Source organism: Sceloporus occidentalis, unplaced genomic scaffold (assembly GCF_023333645.1).
Source record: "Sceloporus occidentalis isolate IW3139 unplaced genomic scaffold, rSceOcc1.0.p SCAF_1, whole genome shotgun sequence".
Classification (NCBI taxonomy): Eukaryota; Metazoa; Chordata; class Lepidosauria; order Squamata; family Phrynosomatidae; genus Sceloporus; species Sceloporus occidentalis.
The window spans coordinates 118854995-118873065 of NW_028316981.1; the positions used below are offsets into that span (position 1 = coordinate 118854995).

Below are 18071 nucleotides of genomic sequence, written 5' to 3' on the forward strand. Positions count from 1 at the left end.
GTCCTAGTCTCTGGAGCAGAAGAAAATTAGCTAGCTCCCTCCTCAATATGGTATCCCTTCAAATATTTAAACAGGGCTATCATATCACCTCTTAACCTTCTCTTTTCCAGGCTAAACATCCCCAGCTCCCTAAGTCATTCCTCATAGGGCATGATTTCCTCCTTTCTCTCCTCCTTTCTCTGTCAATCTTTACTTTTGTAATCATAAATAACAACAAAAAATGTTTCTTTCTCAACTCCCCCCTTTATCTCATGATAGTGGGATATTATATTTGCCAGAGGTCTGAACTGATCAAGATTGAGTGGCCTAGGTTGCCCTCTCCAGTTCTAGCAACATATAGCTTCTACAACATTTTTTCTATGAAGAACAGAAATAAATATTGAATATATATTCAAAACTATGCCATTTCATGCCTCTTCTGAATAAGGAGCAGCACTGTTGGTTCACAGCAAAAATCTACCTCATCTAGCATCCTGTTCCCCACAGTGGCTAACAAGACATCTCTTCAGAGCCTGTAAAACAGAGGTGCATTGCCTTAATATCTAAGAGCTTCCATTTACCTATCATGGCTACTAGCTATGAGTCATTTTAATTCCATTTTAAGGCAATCATATCATCTCACTGCAGCAAATAAGTTATCCATGTACATTTTCTTTTGTCTCATGAATTTGTTGCCAATTAATTTCACTGGGTGATCACAAGTGCTAGTATTGTTAAAAAGGAAAGGCGTGGGCAAAATTGTCTAGTTCTTCCATAGCACCTTAACATTTATAACTCTGTTTAATCATCATTTTTCTAAATTAAACAAACCTGAATTGTCCAGCTATTCCAGGCTACTTGATGTAGTCTGATTTACCTATTTACACCAGAGATGTCTTAATCATTGGACCTCTGGGAAGTATAGGACCTCCAGATATCCCAGCAAGCCTGACTAATAGTAAGAGATTATGGGAGTTACAGTACAAAGCATCTGAGGGTCAAAGTTTCCAAAGTCTGTTTTATAGCATTAAGAAACAGAGTGCCCTGATTTTCACATTTCATGCAGGAAAACTCTTCAGCAAGTCCACTCATGTGTTGTGGAATCACTAGGAAAGGAAAAGAGCCTTCTCAGCCATACTAGAAAGAGAGTGGGAGGAAGAGTAATTGACCTTTGCTAGGAATTACTGAAGTTGGGATCCTCATTCCAATGTGGGCAGGATCATTGAATGAGGATTAGTGGTAAACATTTTTCAAAAATAGTATTGTAAAAGTTAAGTGGGGCAGTGTGGAGTTGTAAAATTGTGTTTCTCAAGTTGTCAAATTAGGAGAAACAGTGCATGCAACATAGAGGACAACAATAATTTAAATGTTTAAAAAGTCCCACAGACAGAATTCCCCTCTCAGCAGCATGCAAACACCCAAGAGAAGAGACAATGCAGTGTAAGATGGGGCTATCCAATGCTACCTTGATGAAAGCATAGCCAGCACCATTGTCCGTGATGGTCAGACCCAGAGCTTCCTCAGACTTGAACACTTCAACCTCCTTCCTCTGGCCCTTTGTGTGGGCAAAGATGAAATCTTCCAGGCCAATCTGGCCACCCAACAGCTTATCCATGTCCACTTTGTGGGTATTTAAGGTGCAGAACATCACCTAAGAAGAATCAAGAAAGCATGAGCTATTGATGCTACAGACTTCTGTAAGTACATAATGTGGCTGCTCTGAAATTCATAAAGTAAGGGATGTGGATACTTTGAGTTACTGCCCGTAATTTAAATACCCAGGCATTTCTCTAGCCCAGAGGTGGGCAACAAGCAGCATGAAGATCCCATTCAATCCCCATGACTGTTTTTGCACTCTCTTGGGTCCCATATAGCCCAAAGTTGAGTAGCCCAAAAATTATTCCAAAATGGCCCATGACACACTGAACACATTGGTGTTATGAATTATATGCCATTTTACTGTATTTGGAGCATTTCTGAAGCTCCTGCTGTCATGATGGTACTGTTGGCAACTTTTTGATGTGGGTAAAAAAGTCAGCTCCTCAAAGCTGCAAAATGGTCAGCAGTCCTTAAAAGATTTTTGGGAGAGAGGGCATGATGGATATTTGGGGATAAAAATTCCCATAATTTCCAAATATGGGAAGTAGGGGCAGAGAGTAAAAATTGGGGTATAGTGCGCCCATGCCATATGCAGGCACACATACATGGCTTCAAGCTTACGCTGAAGCCGCACGAGAACTAAAGAAATAGCGCGTGCAACCATGGTGCGCACGCTGCCTCTTGTCACAAGCGTGTGTTCCATAGTTTGCAATGGGGCATGAGCATACGCGGATTCCCCCTTACACGGATTCTGGAACGGATCCTCCACATAAGGGAAGGGCCCGCTGTATATCCCCCTAGCATCTGGAGGGGGTGATAGCAATGCAATCCTCTAACCCAATAACTCCCAAAAGTGATCCTGTCCCCAAGGGGGAAGTAGAAAGATCAAAGGGGCAGTGAGGGTAGAGGGGGGAGGGCCTTCAGTCAAAGTATTAGCAAACAAAAAAGACAAGGGGAATCTGTAGACTTTAAAACTATTGTGAGGGTGAGGGCTGTATGAAATTTCTCTTTTCAGGGTCACTTAAAACTACTGCAATCTTGTTATTGACAGTTTCATGTGATAGTGCCAGGGACTGCAAACATTGTGCCTACCTCAGCTGGTGAGATTTTAAAGGCCTCGGCAATTTTACTGTACAGTTCTTTGACATTTGTAAAGCCCTCAATCCGACCAGTAGGACTTCCGTGGGCCAGCTGAGTGTGGAAAACCAGCCGAGGACGGAGGCTTGCTGGTGGAGGGGGAAGACCAGGCTGAAGTGCTGCCACACTGCCAACACTGCCTAACCCCACTCCACCCAGGCCACTGCGTACGGGCTCAGCTTCTTCATTCTCCACCAGTGGTGGGGCCTTCTTCCGACGGCCTAGTCCAAGCGGCATGAGGGATATGTGGCCAGTCAGCAGCGAGGGTCAGTTTCCCAAGATAGGGACCTAGAGGTGGAGAGGGCACACAAGATCAATAGGGAACAGCAGCAAAGCTATTCAGGTTGGTTAAAATGAATAACAGATTATAAAATATAATCTGACCCAAACAAAAGGCCAGAGCACAATACCAGCAATTTGTGCAAGTCCTCTTTGTAATTGCCATGCAAGTCATACAAGGGAGTTGCTGTGTTGTATTCTTAACATCTATAATTATCTCAGTAAAACTTGGTTAACTGAAGCCCTCTAGAAATGCCTAATCTTAGGGCCCATTCCCACTTGCATTTAATCCAGTTTGTAATTCACATCGACACTAGGTCACTGATCGATTCAAGTCGATTCATAGTTCTCACTATGGAAGCAAATTATTTCCTAATTCCTTGCATGCATGTTTTTTTTGGCACGCTTGTCATTCCCACTAGCCGGTCTTTTTTTTTTTAAACGTCAATTATTGGACGGGGGGTGATGCCCAACAGCCTTGGCAGAGAGGGAGTCGAGGTAAGGACCCTTCCACCTTCCTCCTTTCTCCCCCTCCTCAGGCATCCTCCTTTTCCAGGGTAGATCCTCCATCAGGGCAGGGAGGCACAGTGGGCAGCTCTTTCTCCTCCTCCTCCTCAGATGTCCTCTTTTCCAGGGCAGGAGAAGGCAGTGGCAAACCTCCTCTGAACAAACCTTGCCAAGTGTGGTGCAATGGTTTTAGTGTTAGACTATGACTCTGGACACCAGGATTGGGATAACCGCTCAGCCATGTAAACCCACTGGGTGACCTTGAGCAAGTCACACAGCCTCAGAGGATGGCAATCAGGGCAATTCCCCTCTGAAGAAACTTGACAAGAAAACCCCATGACAGGGTCACCATAAGTCTCAGAAATGACATGATGGCATACAAGAAAAGAGCAAGTGTGGTGTAGTGGTCTGAGTGTTGGATTACAACTGGAGAGCAAGGTTCAAATCCCACTGAATAACCTTGGGCAAGTCACACCCTCTCAACCTCAGGGAGAGAATGGCAAACCTCTCTGGAACAAATCTTCTACCTCCTGTCTTTCTCCCTGTCCTCAAGTGTCCTCCTTTTCCAGGGCAGGTCCTCTGTTGGGACGGGGGAGTCCGGGAAGTGAGGTGGGCAGCTGCAGTTCCCAAATCAAGTGGGGGGGCCCTCTACAGTTTTGGGGGGCCAGCCCTCCAATGTCAGAGGCAGCAGGAGGAGGAGAAGCTATAGGAGGAGGAGGGGAGGCAGCAGCCCCGGAGCCCCTAAAGGCTCCCTTGGCAGCATGAGCGGGGCCATCCGGAGCATCCATCAACCCTTCTCCCACCAGCTGTGGCCTTGTTGATATGGGGCTGGGCAGGGAAGCCGCTGCCAGGCAGGAGCTCTGGGAGGCTGAGCTTGGCATGGGTGCAAGAGGCACTCCTGGAAAGGATGTCCCGCCCTCCTGCTGCTTAAAATCGGGGCTATCAATTCCAGGGGAAGCCGAGGGAGGACCCCACCAAGCAGCTGGGGGGGGGGAGATTCTTTCACAGAATCATAGAGTTGGAAGAGACCGCAAGGGCCATCCAGTCCAACCCCCTGCCATGCACGAAATCTCAATCAAAGCATCCCCGACAGATGGCCATCCAGCCTCTGTTTAAAGACCTCCAGGGAAGGAGACTCCACTACACTCCGAGGGAGCGTGTTCCACTGTCAAACAGCCCTTACTATCAGGAAGTTCCTCCTAATAATGAGGTGGAATCTCTTTTCCTGTAGCTTGCATCCATTCCCTCTTCTCCAGTACAATGCAACAGTGCAGCTGTATTATGGTTTATCCTTCTTAATTCACACAAAACCCCCAAAAAGAAATCATAGTGCATTCCAGTACTGAAGAAAGAAAAAGTGTAAAAGAAGACAATGGCAAACCACCTCTAAGTATTGGTTGCCTAAGAAAACACTAGAAAATTCATGGGGTAGCCATAAGACAACAGGTGACTAGAAAGGGCACACACATACACGCACACAATTACAGAAAGAGAGAAAAAAACAACTTTTTACAAAAGAGTAAGGTACTGTTGCAAGGCTTATGTGGGTGGAAAAGACAGGATATCACTCACAAGAGAGCCAGTATGGTATAATGGTTTAAGTGTTGGACTATGACTCTGGAGACCAGAGTTTGAATTATTATTATTATTATTATTATTATTATTATTATTAACCTTTATTTATGAAGTGCTGTAAATTTACACAGCGCTGTACATGCAATCTTTTTAGTTAGACGGTTCCCTGCCCTCGGGCTTACAATCTAAAAAGACATGACACAGAAGGAGAAGGGAGTGGTGGCGGGAAAGGGTAAGAGGTCCAGCAGTTCCTCTCTACCTCCGAGGCCACTCAGCCATGGAAACCAGACTGGGTGACTCTGGGAAAGTCACAATCTCTCAGCCTTAGAGGAAGGCAAGGGCAGACCTGCTCTGAACAAATCTCGCCAAGAAAACCCCATGATAGGTTTGCCTTGGGGTCGCCATAAGTTGGAAATGACTTGGAGGCACACAACAGCAACAATCAATCATTCCACAACTTCTCATCACAGATATTTCACATGTTTCTACATTTCATGGGCTGCATCCAAACTACAGAAATAGTCTGGTTTGACACCACTTTAACTTCCACAGATCAATGCTATAGAATTCTGGGATGCCATGAAAAGCAGTTGATTCTGTTCTCCATTTTTTCTGCAAAAAAAATTGAAGGACTGTGATATTTTTAATGCCTTTTACTGCTCAGAATAACTTTTTACTGTCAGAATAAAAAAAAACTAGGTAACTTGGTTTGCTCATAAAATTATCATGCTTGGGTATATAAAAATAAAATAAAATTTAACAATTAACTTTTAAACTATCATTTATAATAATTATAAATCTATTAAGTGTACTTTCATCTGTTCACAATTTTGCTATAAATCATGTGAACACTAAGAAATCTAGCATCTTAGTTTTTTTCCAGTATGAGATGCTGGCGAAGGTTAAAAAGAAAACAGAAGAAACTATCAAAGTTAGCAGAGCAAACAAACTTAGTCTATATTCTACATTTTGAATCTCTTACTGTGTCAGGCAAAACACTATTTTCAGAAAAGTTGCTGAGAAATAAACAACCCATTCAATGCTAAATTTGCTTCATAAAATTGATCTAATCATCTCAGCTATCACTTTTATTAGTTTCTTCTTCTTAGTATTTATTGACTTTTTGGAACAATCATGGTATTCCTGGACCAAATACCTGAAGCTATTCTTTGCAACTTTAAACATATTGTTCCAGCACTTGAGTTGTGTTCTATTTTGTTTCGAGATCACGCTGGCCAATAAAATCCAGGTGGCAATATATTATGACCTGTCTTTAACATTCTGTTCATCACTCTAAAATAATTTAATAATCCATTTTGAGCCCCCCTCCCCCCGTAAAGACAAACATATGAGAATGCTCAGTCTCCCTCTGAATATTTCTTGTTCTCTGCGCCTTTATACAATATTGTTTCATATTGTTGGAAACTGCAGCATCTCCATAACAAAGACCTGCCTAGAAAGAATGTACTTGGATCCCATGCAGCAAAGGAGTAATACTTATATTTTTAAATAAAAAATTAGCAGAAGGCTCAAGAAACCTCTCGATTATCAACTATTAAAAGATATGGGGGGCTGACCTAGAATCTCATGCCAGCAATGAGCCAGAGCCAGATTGCTATAAGCAGGATCTTAAACAGGAAGCATTCTGATACTGAGAATATTGTTAGGGTTACAATATGTCCTCCTTTTCTTGGATAGGTCCTCTTTTTCAGAGCTAAAGTTTCTGTCTGAAGAGGCTTCTTAAAATGTCTGGGTTTTCTTATAAGGTCTCTCCCACCTCTGAAGTTCAAAAGCAAGGAACTTTTATAAGTCTAATTACTGCAAATCTATGGGACAAAATGAAGCACTATATATGAAATATCGTATCAGTAGGGATGACCATAGCTTGTGAATTTAACATCATTCTGGCCTGATGGGGCTCATGTGGAGAGGTGGGAGAGGGAAAGGAACTTGGCAGTGACAGTGGCTCTGGCAAAGAAGGAGCTACTGCATGGGGTGGAGTGGCTGTAAGCTTCTCTCTTCTTCTCTGAAATATCCTGATGTTTATTTCCTCTTCTCAGGATCCTCCATTGTCTCTTTTACCACCCATAGCTCTTCTTTTTTGCCCCCTTGACAGTTTTCCTTGCTGTCAATCTATCTTTCAAGATTGTTGTTGGGGACTTGCAGTGCAAGAGAAGGTGTGAAGGATGAACTTCTAATCCCAGGTTTTGTTTGTATATTGCTGACGTAAGAGAGCCACCGTGGTCTAGTGGTGTAGGTGCTAGACTATGACTATGGAGACCAGAGTTTGAATCCTGGTTCAACCATTGAAACCCACTGGGTGACCTTGGGCAAGTCACACACTTTCAGCCTCGGAGAACAGCAATGGCAAACCCACCCACCCACCCTGACATCCATGCCTTTAACTGGCTCCCCAGAGCTAGTTAAAGGCAAGGGAAGATGGGAGTAGTGGAGGGGGGGGGTTGCCCTTGCCATCCCTTGAGGCTGAGAGAGCATGATTTGTGTGTGTGGTGCCTTCAAGTTATTTCCAACTTATTGAAACCCTAAGGTGAAACTATCATGAAGTTTTTTTGGCAGGTTTAGTCGTGGGGGGGGGGGGGGTTACTATTGCTAGCCCAAGACTGAGGGAGTGTGCCTTGTGTGTTCGTGTGCAGGTGCGTGCCTTCAAGTTCTTCTTGGAGACCCTAAGGTGAAACTATCATGAAGCAACCTTCATCAGAGGGGGATTTCCATTGTCATCCTCTGAGGCTGCGAGAGCGTGACTTGTGTGTGGTGCCTTCAAGTCATTTCCCACTTATGGCAACCCTAAGGTTAAACTATCGTGGAGTTTTCTTGGCAAGTTTCATCTGAGGGGGGTTTGCTATTGCTATCTTGACGCTGAGAATATCCCCCTGGAAGTCCCCCCTCCAGAAGTCCTGCCCCTAGAAGACAGAAGCCCCCCGCAGAAGTCCCACCTGGCACTGAGCGACACTCAGTGCAGGAACGCCACTGAGTTTGGGCACTCAGTGTCTAAAAGGTTTACTATCACTGCCCTACTCTATTACTCGGCCCCATCACAGGCCAAGGAAGTTGTTTTGGTCCTAAACTGATGCCTGTCATCAGTAATGGACTAGAGGAGGGCAAACAAGTTGAAACTTAGTCCAGACAGGACGGAGGTGTTCCTAGTCAGTTGATTGGGGAATAAGGATTCAGCTTGTGCTGCAAGGGGTTACACTTCCCCTGAAGACATAGATTTGTAGCTTGGGTGTGATCCTAGGTTCAGCTCTGAGCCTGGAAGCCCAGATTTCAGCAGTAACTAGGATTGCATTTGCACAGTTAAAGCTTGTGTGCCAGCTGCACCCATTCCTTGAGACATCGGATCTGGCCATGGTCTTAGTTAATTACATTCTAGCTGGGTTACTGTAATGTAGTCTAAGTGGGGCTTCCTTTGAAAAGTGTTCAGAAACTTCATCTGGTCCAAAGAACTGCAGTCAGATTACAAAACAATTGCTGGCAAGGAGCACACAACTCACTTGTGCAACAGCTCCAGCTCCGGCTGCCGGTGCGTTTCTAGACACAATTCAAGGTGCTGGTTATGACCTTTAAAGCTCTACACAACTCAGATACGGGTTATCTGCGGAACCGTATTCCCCTTACGAACTATCCCATGATATGAGATCTGCTGGCGAGGCCCTTCTCTCCGTCTCACCACTCTCACAGGTACATTTGGTGGGGAAATGGGAGAAGACCTTTTCAGTGATTGCCCCCTGGCTCTGGAACTCCCTTCCCAGAAAAGTTAAAACTGGCACCCTCACTACTTTCTCTTCCCAGACAAGCAAAGACTTTTCTATTCCAACAGGCATTTGATGAGCAATGATATAATACCTATCTTACAAAATGCACTGGATATTGCTAATCACTGTGCTGGTGTGTGTTTGTGTTTTATTATATTTGAACCTGATTTTAATTTTTTTCTGATTGTTTAATTGTTTTTAACTCTTATATTTTGTGGATTTTAACAATGTTTTTTAAATGTTGTAAGAAGCTTTGAATCCCAATTAGGGAAATAGGCATGATATATATATATATATATATATATATATATATATATATATATATATATATAAAAATATAACATCAGCAGCAACAGACCAAACAATTTCTCCAGTCACCTCTGACTGGCAGTGTCTTTTTGAGAGAAGGGTCTTCCATAGCACCTACCAACTAAATATTTTTAAATGGCCTTACTAAGGGATGCATCTGGGACCTTCTACAGGCAAAGCATTCACTTCATTACTGTGCTGCACTCTCCCCTAAAGGCAACAATGGATAACTGGATAATTGTTTCTTGTACAGTGAACTGCTTCACACAAGAATGCGGATGACTTGATTGACAGCCATATCCGGACATGGTCTGCATGCATGAATGGGCTGCCCCACATCTTATGCCACAGACTGGTTGGGGAACATTCCCCACATCTATAGGCCACATTACCTTAGAAGAAAGCAGGAGAGGAGGGGTATACCAGGATTAAATGGGGCCAGCAACATCCTATGCTACTTTATTCACATACTCTCATTCACTCAGTTTCTCTTTCCCACACATACAATTTACATATCTATTCATCAATTCCTTCTCTTTGCCCATCCTTCCTCTGCCCTGTTCCCCAAGCAACAGTGAAACCCTAAAACAAACCTCATACTGGCACCAATGAGAAGGGCATTTTTCTGTACAAAATCTTCTTGCTCCACAGAAAGACTGTTAAGGGGTGTGCTGTCCCTAAGGAGGGAATGTTTTACACTCTTACAACTCCACTCTGCAACTGACATAGAAATTACAATTTTTAAAAACTTCCATTGATGCTGACAGATTTTTTACAAAGAGTAAGTACTTGTATGCAGGGAAGGAATTTGCAGTTTGTTGCAGTTTGTGGGGAGGAAGAAATAAATGGCTAACCTCACACCTGTGCTTCCTCTTAACTCTTTCCATGCTATAGGAGGTAAGCTTTTTTTTTAAGTTTCTATGAATGCCAAAGGAAGTTTAAAAAGTTAAAAAAGACTAATTGCTGTAGGGAGGGCAGGTCAAGGAAAGGAGGCCATAGGCAAAATTGGAAGAGGAGAGATCACCTTTCGTCCATACTGCTTGTTCCCTCAAGAATTCTCACTTCAGCTCAAAATACGTTTCCCCCATGTTGAATCAGCCTGCTTATCTGCATTCACATATTCATTTCACTGTAATCAAGTGCAGACCACCTAAGTCAAATACCTGAATGTGTGTATCTGTCTTTTGGCTGTAGTTAAACCATCAGAAAAGAGTCAAACTGACACAGAGGAAACAAGACAAATAGTGCAAGGACCCAACAGTGGGAGGCAAAAAAACTTGCACAGGCAGCAAGTAAAGGGGACCCTTGGTTTGCGATGTCTCTACACTAATGCACAGAACATGGGAAATAAGCAAGATGAACTCGAACTCCTAGTACAACAAAGCAAATACGATATAATAGGCATCACTGAAACCTGGTGGGATGAGTCTCATAAGTGGAATGTAGAAACAGAGGGGTATAACCTTTTTAATAGAAATAGGCCAAACTGGAAAAGAGGAGGACTAGCACTATATGTCAGAGATATTTACACCAGTGAAGAGATCCAGGACATCAATACTGGCAGCCAGGTGGAGAGCATCTGGATAAAAATTAAAGGCAAGGAAAACAACAAGGATGTTATGGTGGAAGACTACTACAGACCCCCAAGTCAGATGGAGCAACTGGATGGTGCCTTTCTAGAACAGATGACTACACACTCAGAAAGGAGAGATGTAGTAGTGATGGGTGACTTCAACTATCCTGATATTTGCTGGAAGTCAAACTCAGCCAAATCCTCAAGGTCTAGCAAATTCCTCACTTGCCTCGAAGACAATTTCATGGTCCAAAAGGTGGAAGAGACAACAAGGGGGTCAGCTATTTTAGATCTGATCCTAACCAACAAGGATGATTTGGTTAATGGGGTGCAAGTGGTGGGATCCTTAGGTGGGAGTGACAATGTTCTCCTGGAGTTTGTTATACAGTGGAAAGGAGAAGCCAGGCATAGTCAGACACACATTCTAGACTTTAGGAGAGCAGATTTCAGTAAACTTAGAGAAATATTGAGAGTGATCCCGTGGTCAGAAATACTAAATGAAAAGGGAGTTCAGGACAGATGGGAGTTTCTCAAAAGGGAGATACTGAAGGCACTATTTCAAACAGTTCCAGTGAGAAAGAAAAATGGGAGGTGTTTCAAGAAACCAGGATGGATGATTAAGGAACTTTCAGCTGAGCTAAGTTTGAAACGGAACATGTATAAGAAATGGAAAAAGGGGGAAGTCACAAAAAAGGAATTCAAAGAAATAGCAGGCATGTGTAGGGGTAAAGTCAGAAAAGCTAAAGCATAGAATGAACTCAGGCTTGCTAGAGAGGTTAAAAACAATAAAAAAGGCTTTTTTATTATATGACCGCAGCAAAAGGAAGAAGAAGGAAATGGTAGGGCCACTGCGTGGAGAAGATGGCAAAATGCTAACAGAAGACAGAGAATAGGCAGAATTACTCAACACCTTCTCTGCCTCAGTCTTCTCAGAAAAGGCAAAGGGTGTTCAACCTGAGGATAATGGAGCAGAGGAGTAAACAGGGGACTCTCAGCACAGAATAAGTAAAGATAGTACAGGAATATCTTGTTAATCTAAATGAATTTAAGTCTCCAGGACCAGATGAACTACATCCAAGGGTATTAAAAGAACTGGTAAATGTAATCAGAGCCATTGGCAATAATCTTAATAAATAAACTCCTGGAGAACAGGAGAAGTCCCAGCAGAATGGAGGAGGGCAAACGTTGTCCCCATCTTCAAAAAGGGGAAGAAAGAGGATCTCAACAATTATCGTCCAGTTAGTCTGACATCAATACCAGGAAAGATTCTGGAGCAGATAATTAAACAGAGAGTCTGTGAACATCTAGAAAGCAATGCCATAATCACAAAAAGTCAACATGGGTTTCAAAGAAAGAAGTCATGGCAGACAAATCTGATATCTTTCTTTGTTTGATAAAATTACCAGCTTGCTAGATGAAGGAATGCTGTCGATAAAGTATATCTTGATTTCAGTAAGGCCTTTGACAAGGTTTCCCATGACATTCTTGCAAACAAGCTTGTAAAATGTGGGTTAGACAAGGTAACTGTTACATGGATTTGTAATTGGTTGACTGGCCGAAGCCAAAGGGTGCTCAGTGATGGCTCCTTTTCATCCTGGAGAGAAGTGACCAGTGGGGTCCCACAGAGCTCTGTCCTGGGCCCAGTGCTATTCAACATCTTTATCAATGACTTAGATGACAGAATTGGGGGCATACTTATCAAATTTGCAGATGACACCAAATTAGGAGGAATAGCTAATACCCCAGAGGACAGGATCAAAATTCAAAACGACCTGAATAGACTAGAAAGCTCGGTCAAAGCTAACAAAGCTAACAAAATGAAATTCAACACGGAGAAATGTAAGGTACTGCACTTAGGGCAGAAAAATGAAATTCAACACGGAGAAATGTAAGGTACTGCAGAAAAATTAAATGCACAGATATAGGATGGGGGACACCTGGCTGAATGAAACTACATGTGAAAGGGATCTGGGAGTCCAAGTAGACCACAAGTTGAACATGAGTCAACAGTGTGATGCGGCAGCTAAAAAGACCAATGCAATTTTAGGCTGCATCAATAAAAGTATAGTGTCTCGATCAAGAGAAGTAATAGAGCCACTGTATTCTGCTCTGGTCAGGCCCCACCTGGAATACTGTGTCCAGTTCTGGGCACCACAATTCAAAAAGGACATTGAGAAACTGGAGTGTGTCCAAAGGAGGGCGACTAAAATGGTGAAGGGTCTGGAAACCACATCCTATGAAGAATGACTTAGGGAGCTGGGGATGTTTAGTCTGGAGAAAAGAAGGTTAAGAGGTGATATGATAGCCCTGTTTAAATATTTGAAGGGATGTCATATGGAGGAGGGAGCAAGCTTGTGTTCTGCTGCTCCAGAGAACAGGACCCGGAGCAATGGATGGAAGCTACAGGAAAAGAGATTCCACCTCAACATTAGGTGGAACTTAATGACAGTAAGGGCTATTCGACAGTGGAACTCACTCCCTCAGAGTGCAGTGGAGTCTCCTTCCTTAGAGGTCTTTAAACAGAGGTTAGATGGCCATCTGTCAGGGATGCTTTGATTGAGAGTTCCTGCATGGCAGGGGGTTGGACTGGATGGCCCTTGTGGTCTATTCCAACTCTACGATTCTATGATTCATCAGAACCATCAGGTAATACATTGGATTGGTGATGGTGGGGAAATAACAACACTCCTCTACTTTTATATCTTTGCATCTTTTAGTTATCTTTTACAGCAACACAGGGCTCTTATGACAACAGTGAATACAAAAGTGGCAGGAATTTCATATGAGAACATAATTTAGTATCTTCTAGCTATGGCACATCAATCCTGCATTAAGTAGACAAGAAGCCACTGTTGCATATCAGGTATGGGTTCAAACGAGATGCTGCTCGCTGCTCCAGAATACCCACACTCATGTAAGTTACAATGATTTATAAAGGTTAATATAAATCCTCAAATCCTTCCTTTAAAACAACTGTAAAACAAGTATCAGATAAAAGTCTTTAAAAAAATTCTCAAATAGGGATGCACATATAAAAATGGAAGAGCTGTATTACTATTGGGTCAAAGCCACAAAAGACTCCACAATTAAAGTACCCAGATAGCCTTTAGGTCCAAAAACATGGTTCTCTCCAAAAGAGAATAATCTCTGGGAAATAAGCAGCCCCACCTACCCTAACTATCTTTGCAAGTTACAGGTATCACCCAGTTAGGTGATGATGACAAGGACACGTGCAAATTGAAGAGGCAGTTACAGATAAGAGCCCTTACTGCTGGGGATCCTCTAACATCTCTATTCTGGAATCAGGGTGGAGGTGGCTTCTACAAGTTGATTCATAGCAGAGAAACTGGCTACAGGGTGTTCCCAAGTGGGTGGGACAGTAAGGGAACTCAGCCAAACCCTGGCTGCTCCACAATGAAGAACAGCCTGGCCAAACTTCAGGCAAACCTCTCCACAGTCTAAGTGTTGCTCTCTTTCTTCTGATAGCAACAAAAGTACAGTAGCTATTTTCGAATCAACTATTTTGTCTTGTTTCGTGCTGTCAGTTCCCCTGCGGTCCAGCTCATCCCATCACTTTCAACAGGGAGAGGCATGGTATGCTTTCGAACTTGCATTTATCCTCGCTTCTTTCCCCAAACCTGCCAGAGAGACCACAATCTTACCTTTAACCCACTTTAACCACATTATGTCCTGATTTCACAACCTACCTATCCTTTCTGGATTTTTGAACAAATGTTCAGAACATAATCACTCTGAAACCTGCGCTAATCAAGACTTTAGGCATTTGTAGACCTAAAAGCTGTAAACACACATTTCATGCCAAGACCTAGCATAAATAGCAGACATACAGGAGACAAAGTGCTAAAAAGTCTCACCATAAAAGTAACACAATGGGCAAGATATTATTTTACAACAGTTTTCAACTCAAAGATCTGATTTTCACCTATAAATCAATTCAATTAATAGAGGTAAGCCCTTAGATCTGGAACTACCACACAGTATCCTTGACATTTCAAAAACAGTTTGCTTGAAGCATAGTGTAATTTTGGGGAAGGCCACAAAAACTTAAAAGATCTGCTCTGTAAATTCCTTGTATAATCTGCTCACTCAGTTTTGTTGACATTCCACTATGAATTACAGATTTCCTTACAACTGTGTAGGATCAGCATTAAAATGTTAAGCTTTAAATAACAGGAGGCCTCAAAGTGACCTCAGAGGCAAATCCCTGTATTAAGATAGAAATTGCTTTAAACAATCTCTAAAAGACAGGAATTGCTTTAAACAATCAGGAGGATGCTTGACAAGCTTCTTCTTCTGAAATAACTGGCCCAATTTCACCACTGCTTCTACAGCTATGGATTTATTTTCAATGTTTCAAACAAAGCCTTGATTTCCTACTCTTAAAAGCACTACTGCTCAACTCCCATCTCTATATGGCTTTGTAATTTTAAAACCTGTTTCTTTATTTTGCTTCTTAAATATTAAGATTGACTGACTTGCATCTCTCATCATCTAATGATAAACACGTTTCTTTAGCCTGTACCTGTCCCTAGCTCTCCAGTTCTCTGTACATACTGGTCTTGAAGATATCCCACTGAGTTAAAGAGGATTTACCCCCAAATTAGGTTGCAATCTAAATTCTTAATCATATATTGGCCTTGGGATAATTTTCAAAGAGGCAGCTGTACTAGTCTGGTTCAGTATGCAAGGAGATCTTGTAGCACCTTTGAGACTGAGAGAAAGAAGTTGGTAGCATGAGTTTCGTAGACATAAAGTCTACCAATGCTTATGCTAAGCTAACAACTTCTTTCTCTCAGTCTCAAGGTGTCAAAAGATACCTTTGAGTATTGATCCAGACTAATACTGCTTTGTCTTTGAAGTCTGCTTCAGTATTGAAAGGAGAGCAGAAGGCTTGTGGCATCTGTAAGATTAACCAATTTATTTCAGCATAAGCTTTAATGAACTAGAGACCATGAAAAAGAACCCCTTCCTCCTTTATTTTTACTCCTTTGGAGTATATTTCATTACCAGCATAATTCTTAACCAACTGTTGCTATCAGCACCAGCATTTAAAATATAGACAAATGGAACAATCCTACCCACATGGATAAATCTCTAAGCAAATCTGGGAAGCCAATGGGGAAAACAGCTGCAAGGAAAAAATGGGACAGAACTATCTTGTAGATCACTCCTGCATATTAACAAGAACAAAATAATGAGTTGTTGTTTCAAACATTTGCGACAAAACACAATATATGTCAGAAAAATCTTGTAAATTTTACACAAGAGACCATATTAAATTTCCCAAGAGGTAGTTGTTTAAATCTGTTGTACCAAAAAACAAAGAATTCCATGGCATCTTAAGGATTAAGAAATTTATTGTAGCATAAGCTTTCATGGACTAACTTGTGAACCACAATTACCTTCAAATCCTTATCAACAGAGATCCAGCCTTCCTAGCCTAGTTATTCTAATACTATAAGTACATTATGACTGACATTGGCTATATCCTAGGCCACTAAACCTCACGTGCACAATGTTCTTAAATGTTACCAACATCATTATGAGGAGGACATGAGGGAGAGATAAATCTCAAGGTAAGGTTTTAAAATCATCATTATTATTACTTTAATGAACAAATATTAAGGATCACTAGAAATGTTAGACCTCTCCACTGTTACTTACTGATTTCAACAACAGCATCTGCACTGCAGAAATAATGCAGGCTGACACCAATTTAACTGACATGGCTCAGTGCTATGGAATTCTGGGATTTGTAATTTGGTGGGGCACCAGTGCTAACTGCCATGGTTGAATGCTATAGAATTCTGGGATATGTAATTTGGTGAGGTACCAGAGCTTTCTGACAACAAAGGCTAAATATCTTACAAAACTATAAATCCCAGAATCCCACAGCATGGAGCCATGGCAGTTAAAGCAGTGTCAAACTGCATTATTTCTGCAGTGCAGATGCAGTCACCAATAAAAATAAGTGATAAGTCTTGCTACTGTAGGTGCAATTTCCTGCTTCAGGAACTGATGACTTCTTGGGGGAGATGAATATGATGGCAGAGGCACCAGAGGGGAAGAGTGTGAGGTGAGGCCTGAGAGGAAGGATGGAATATCTTGTACACATTTGTATGAAAGGGACACCTCGTGTCTCTCCAGTGACGTTACAGAATGGGCCAAATGTATTCTGCAAAAGTACCCATAAAGACTTTCCACAGGTTCACATTTTCACATTTATTCTGCCTGTAAGATTCAAAATTTCAAAGATTTTGGAATGTTTGAAAAGAAGGAGAAGAACACTGGGGAGCACTGGAGATTAATGGGGTTAATGGCCAGCAGGGATCAGGATACAAAACTGTAGTCAGGAGAGAGGGCAAAATTACAGCACCATCTTTTATGACTACTGGAAACCCTTTTAGACATCTATTTAAATTTTTCCTGAAACCATCTTCCTGCATCTGCAGGAATCTCTTGGCAACCACCAGGGCTAGAACATGCCTTTTACTGTCTCACTGGCAGCAATTTTTAGACTGTGCAGTAACCAGAGTTGTCTGGCAATGTAGTATATATTAAAAATATAAAATACAAGCAATGGCTAAAAACCACATGTAACAGAACACAGAAGCAAAGTAAAACCACTAGCAATCTTTCTTTTTTTAAAGTGTCTTTAAATGACTAGCAGAATAAAGGTTTTTCCCTGAGAGAGGCAGGGTGGCATCACCAAAGAAGTCTTTTCTCTGACAGCCATGCTTATTTGTCAAGGGCATCACCAGGAGCATCTCAGGTGATACCCGTGCATTTAGAGAAAGGGTTATGAGATTCCTTTAAAAAAAAAAAGTGTACTAAAACCACATAGGGATTTAAAGGATAAAACAGGCATGTTTACTTTTAAAAGTCAGGCACTGAAATTCTCAGAGTATCCAAAACCATATCACTGGTGTTTATATTCAAGTTGCCAAGTTCCAAACAGCTCTGGGCACAGACTAAACCTGCTAAACGTCAGGTATGTGCCAAGTGCTCACCCTACCCCCATGCCTAAATGGCATTAGGGAGATCAGTAATTCCCAAACTTGTTGTTTTGGACTTCAACTCTCAGAAGCCCCAGCCAGCTTGGGCAACAGCCAGGAATCCTGGGAGCTGAAATCCAAAAAATCTGGAGGACCAATGTTTGGGAAGCACTGAGGTAGATGAAGGATCAGGCTGTGTGCCCTGTACTAACTTGGATAAGAAGATAGGGTTAGTCTTAAGTGTGCCTCTGAAGAAAAGCTGTGGTCAATTATTCAACAGCAAATAGGCCACATATGTTTTTTCTCTGAACAGAAATGTAAGAA

At 42.1% G+C, this 18071-nt stretch overlaps 1 protein-coding gene across 2 annotated transcripts in view; it reads right to left on the reverse strand.

The window, feature by feature from the left end:
* Positions 1–18071, reverse strand: part of GIPC1 (GIPC PDZ domain containing family member 1) — a 47699-nt gene that overhangs the window by 27765 nt on the left and 1863 nt on the right. For both annotated transcript variants that reach the window (XM_089533126.1, XM_089533118.1), the window contains exons 2-3: positions 2671–3003; positions 1445–1630 (exon numbers count right to left, since the gene is read on the reverse strand). In XM_089533126.1, coding sequence (XP_089389252.1) covers positions 1445–1630; positions 2671–2952 — 468 coding nt within the window. In that variant the 5' untranslated portion in view covers positions 2953–3003. The remainder of the gene's footprint in view (positions 1–1444; positions 1631–2670; positions 3004–18071) is intronic.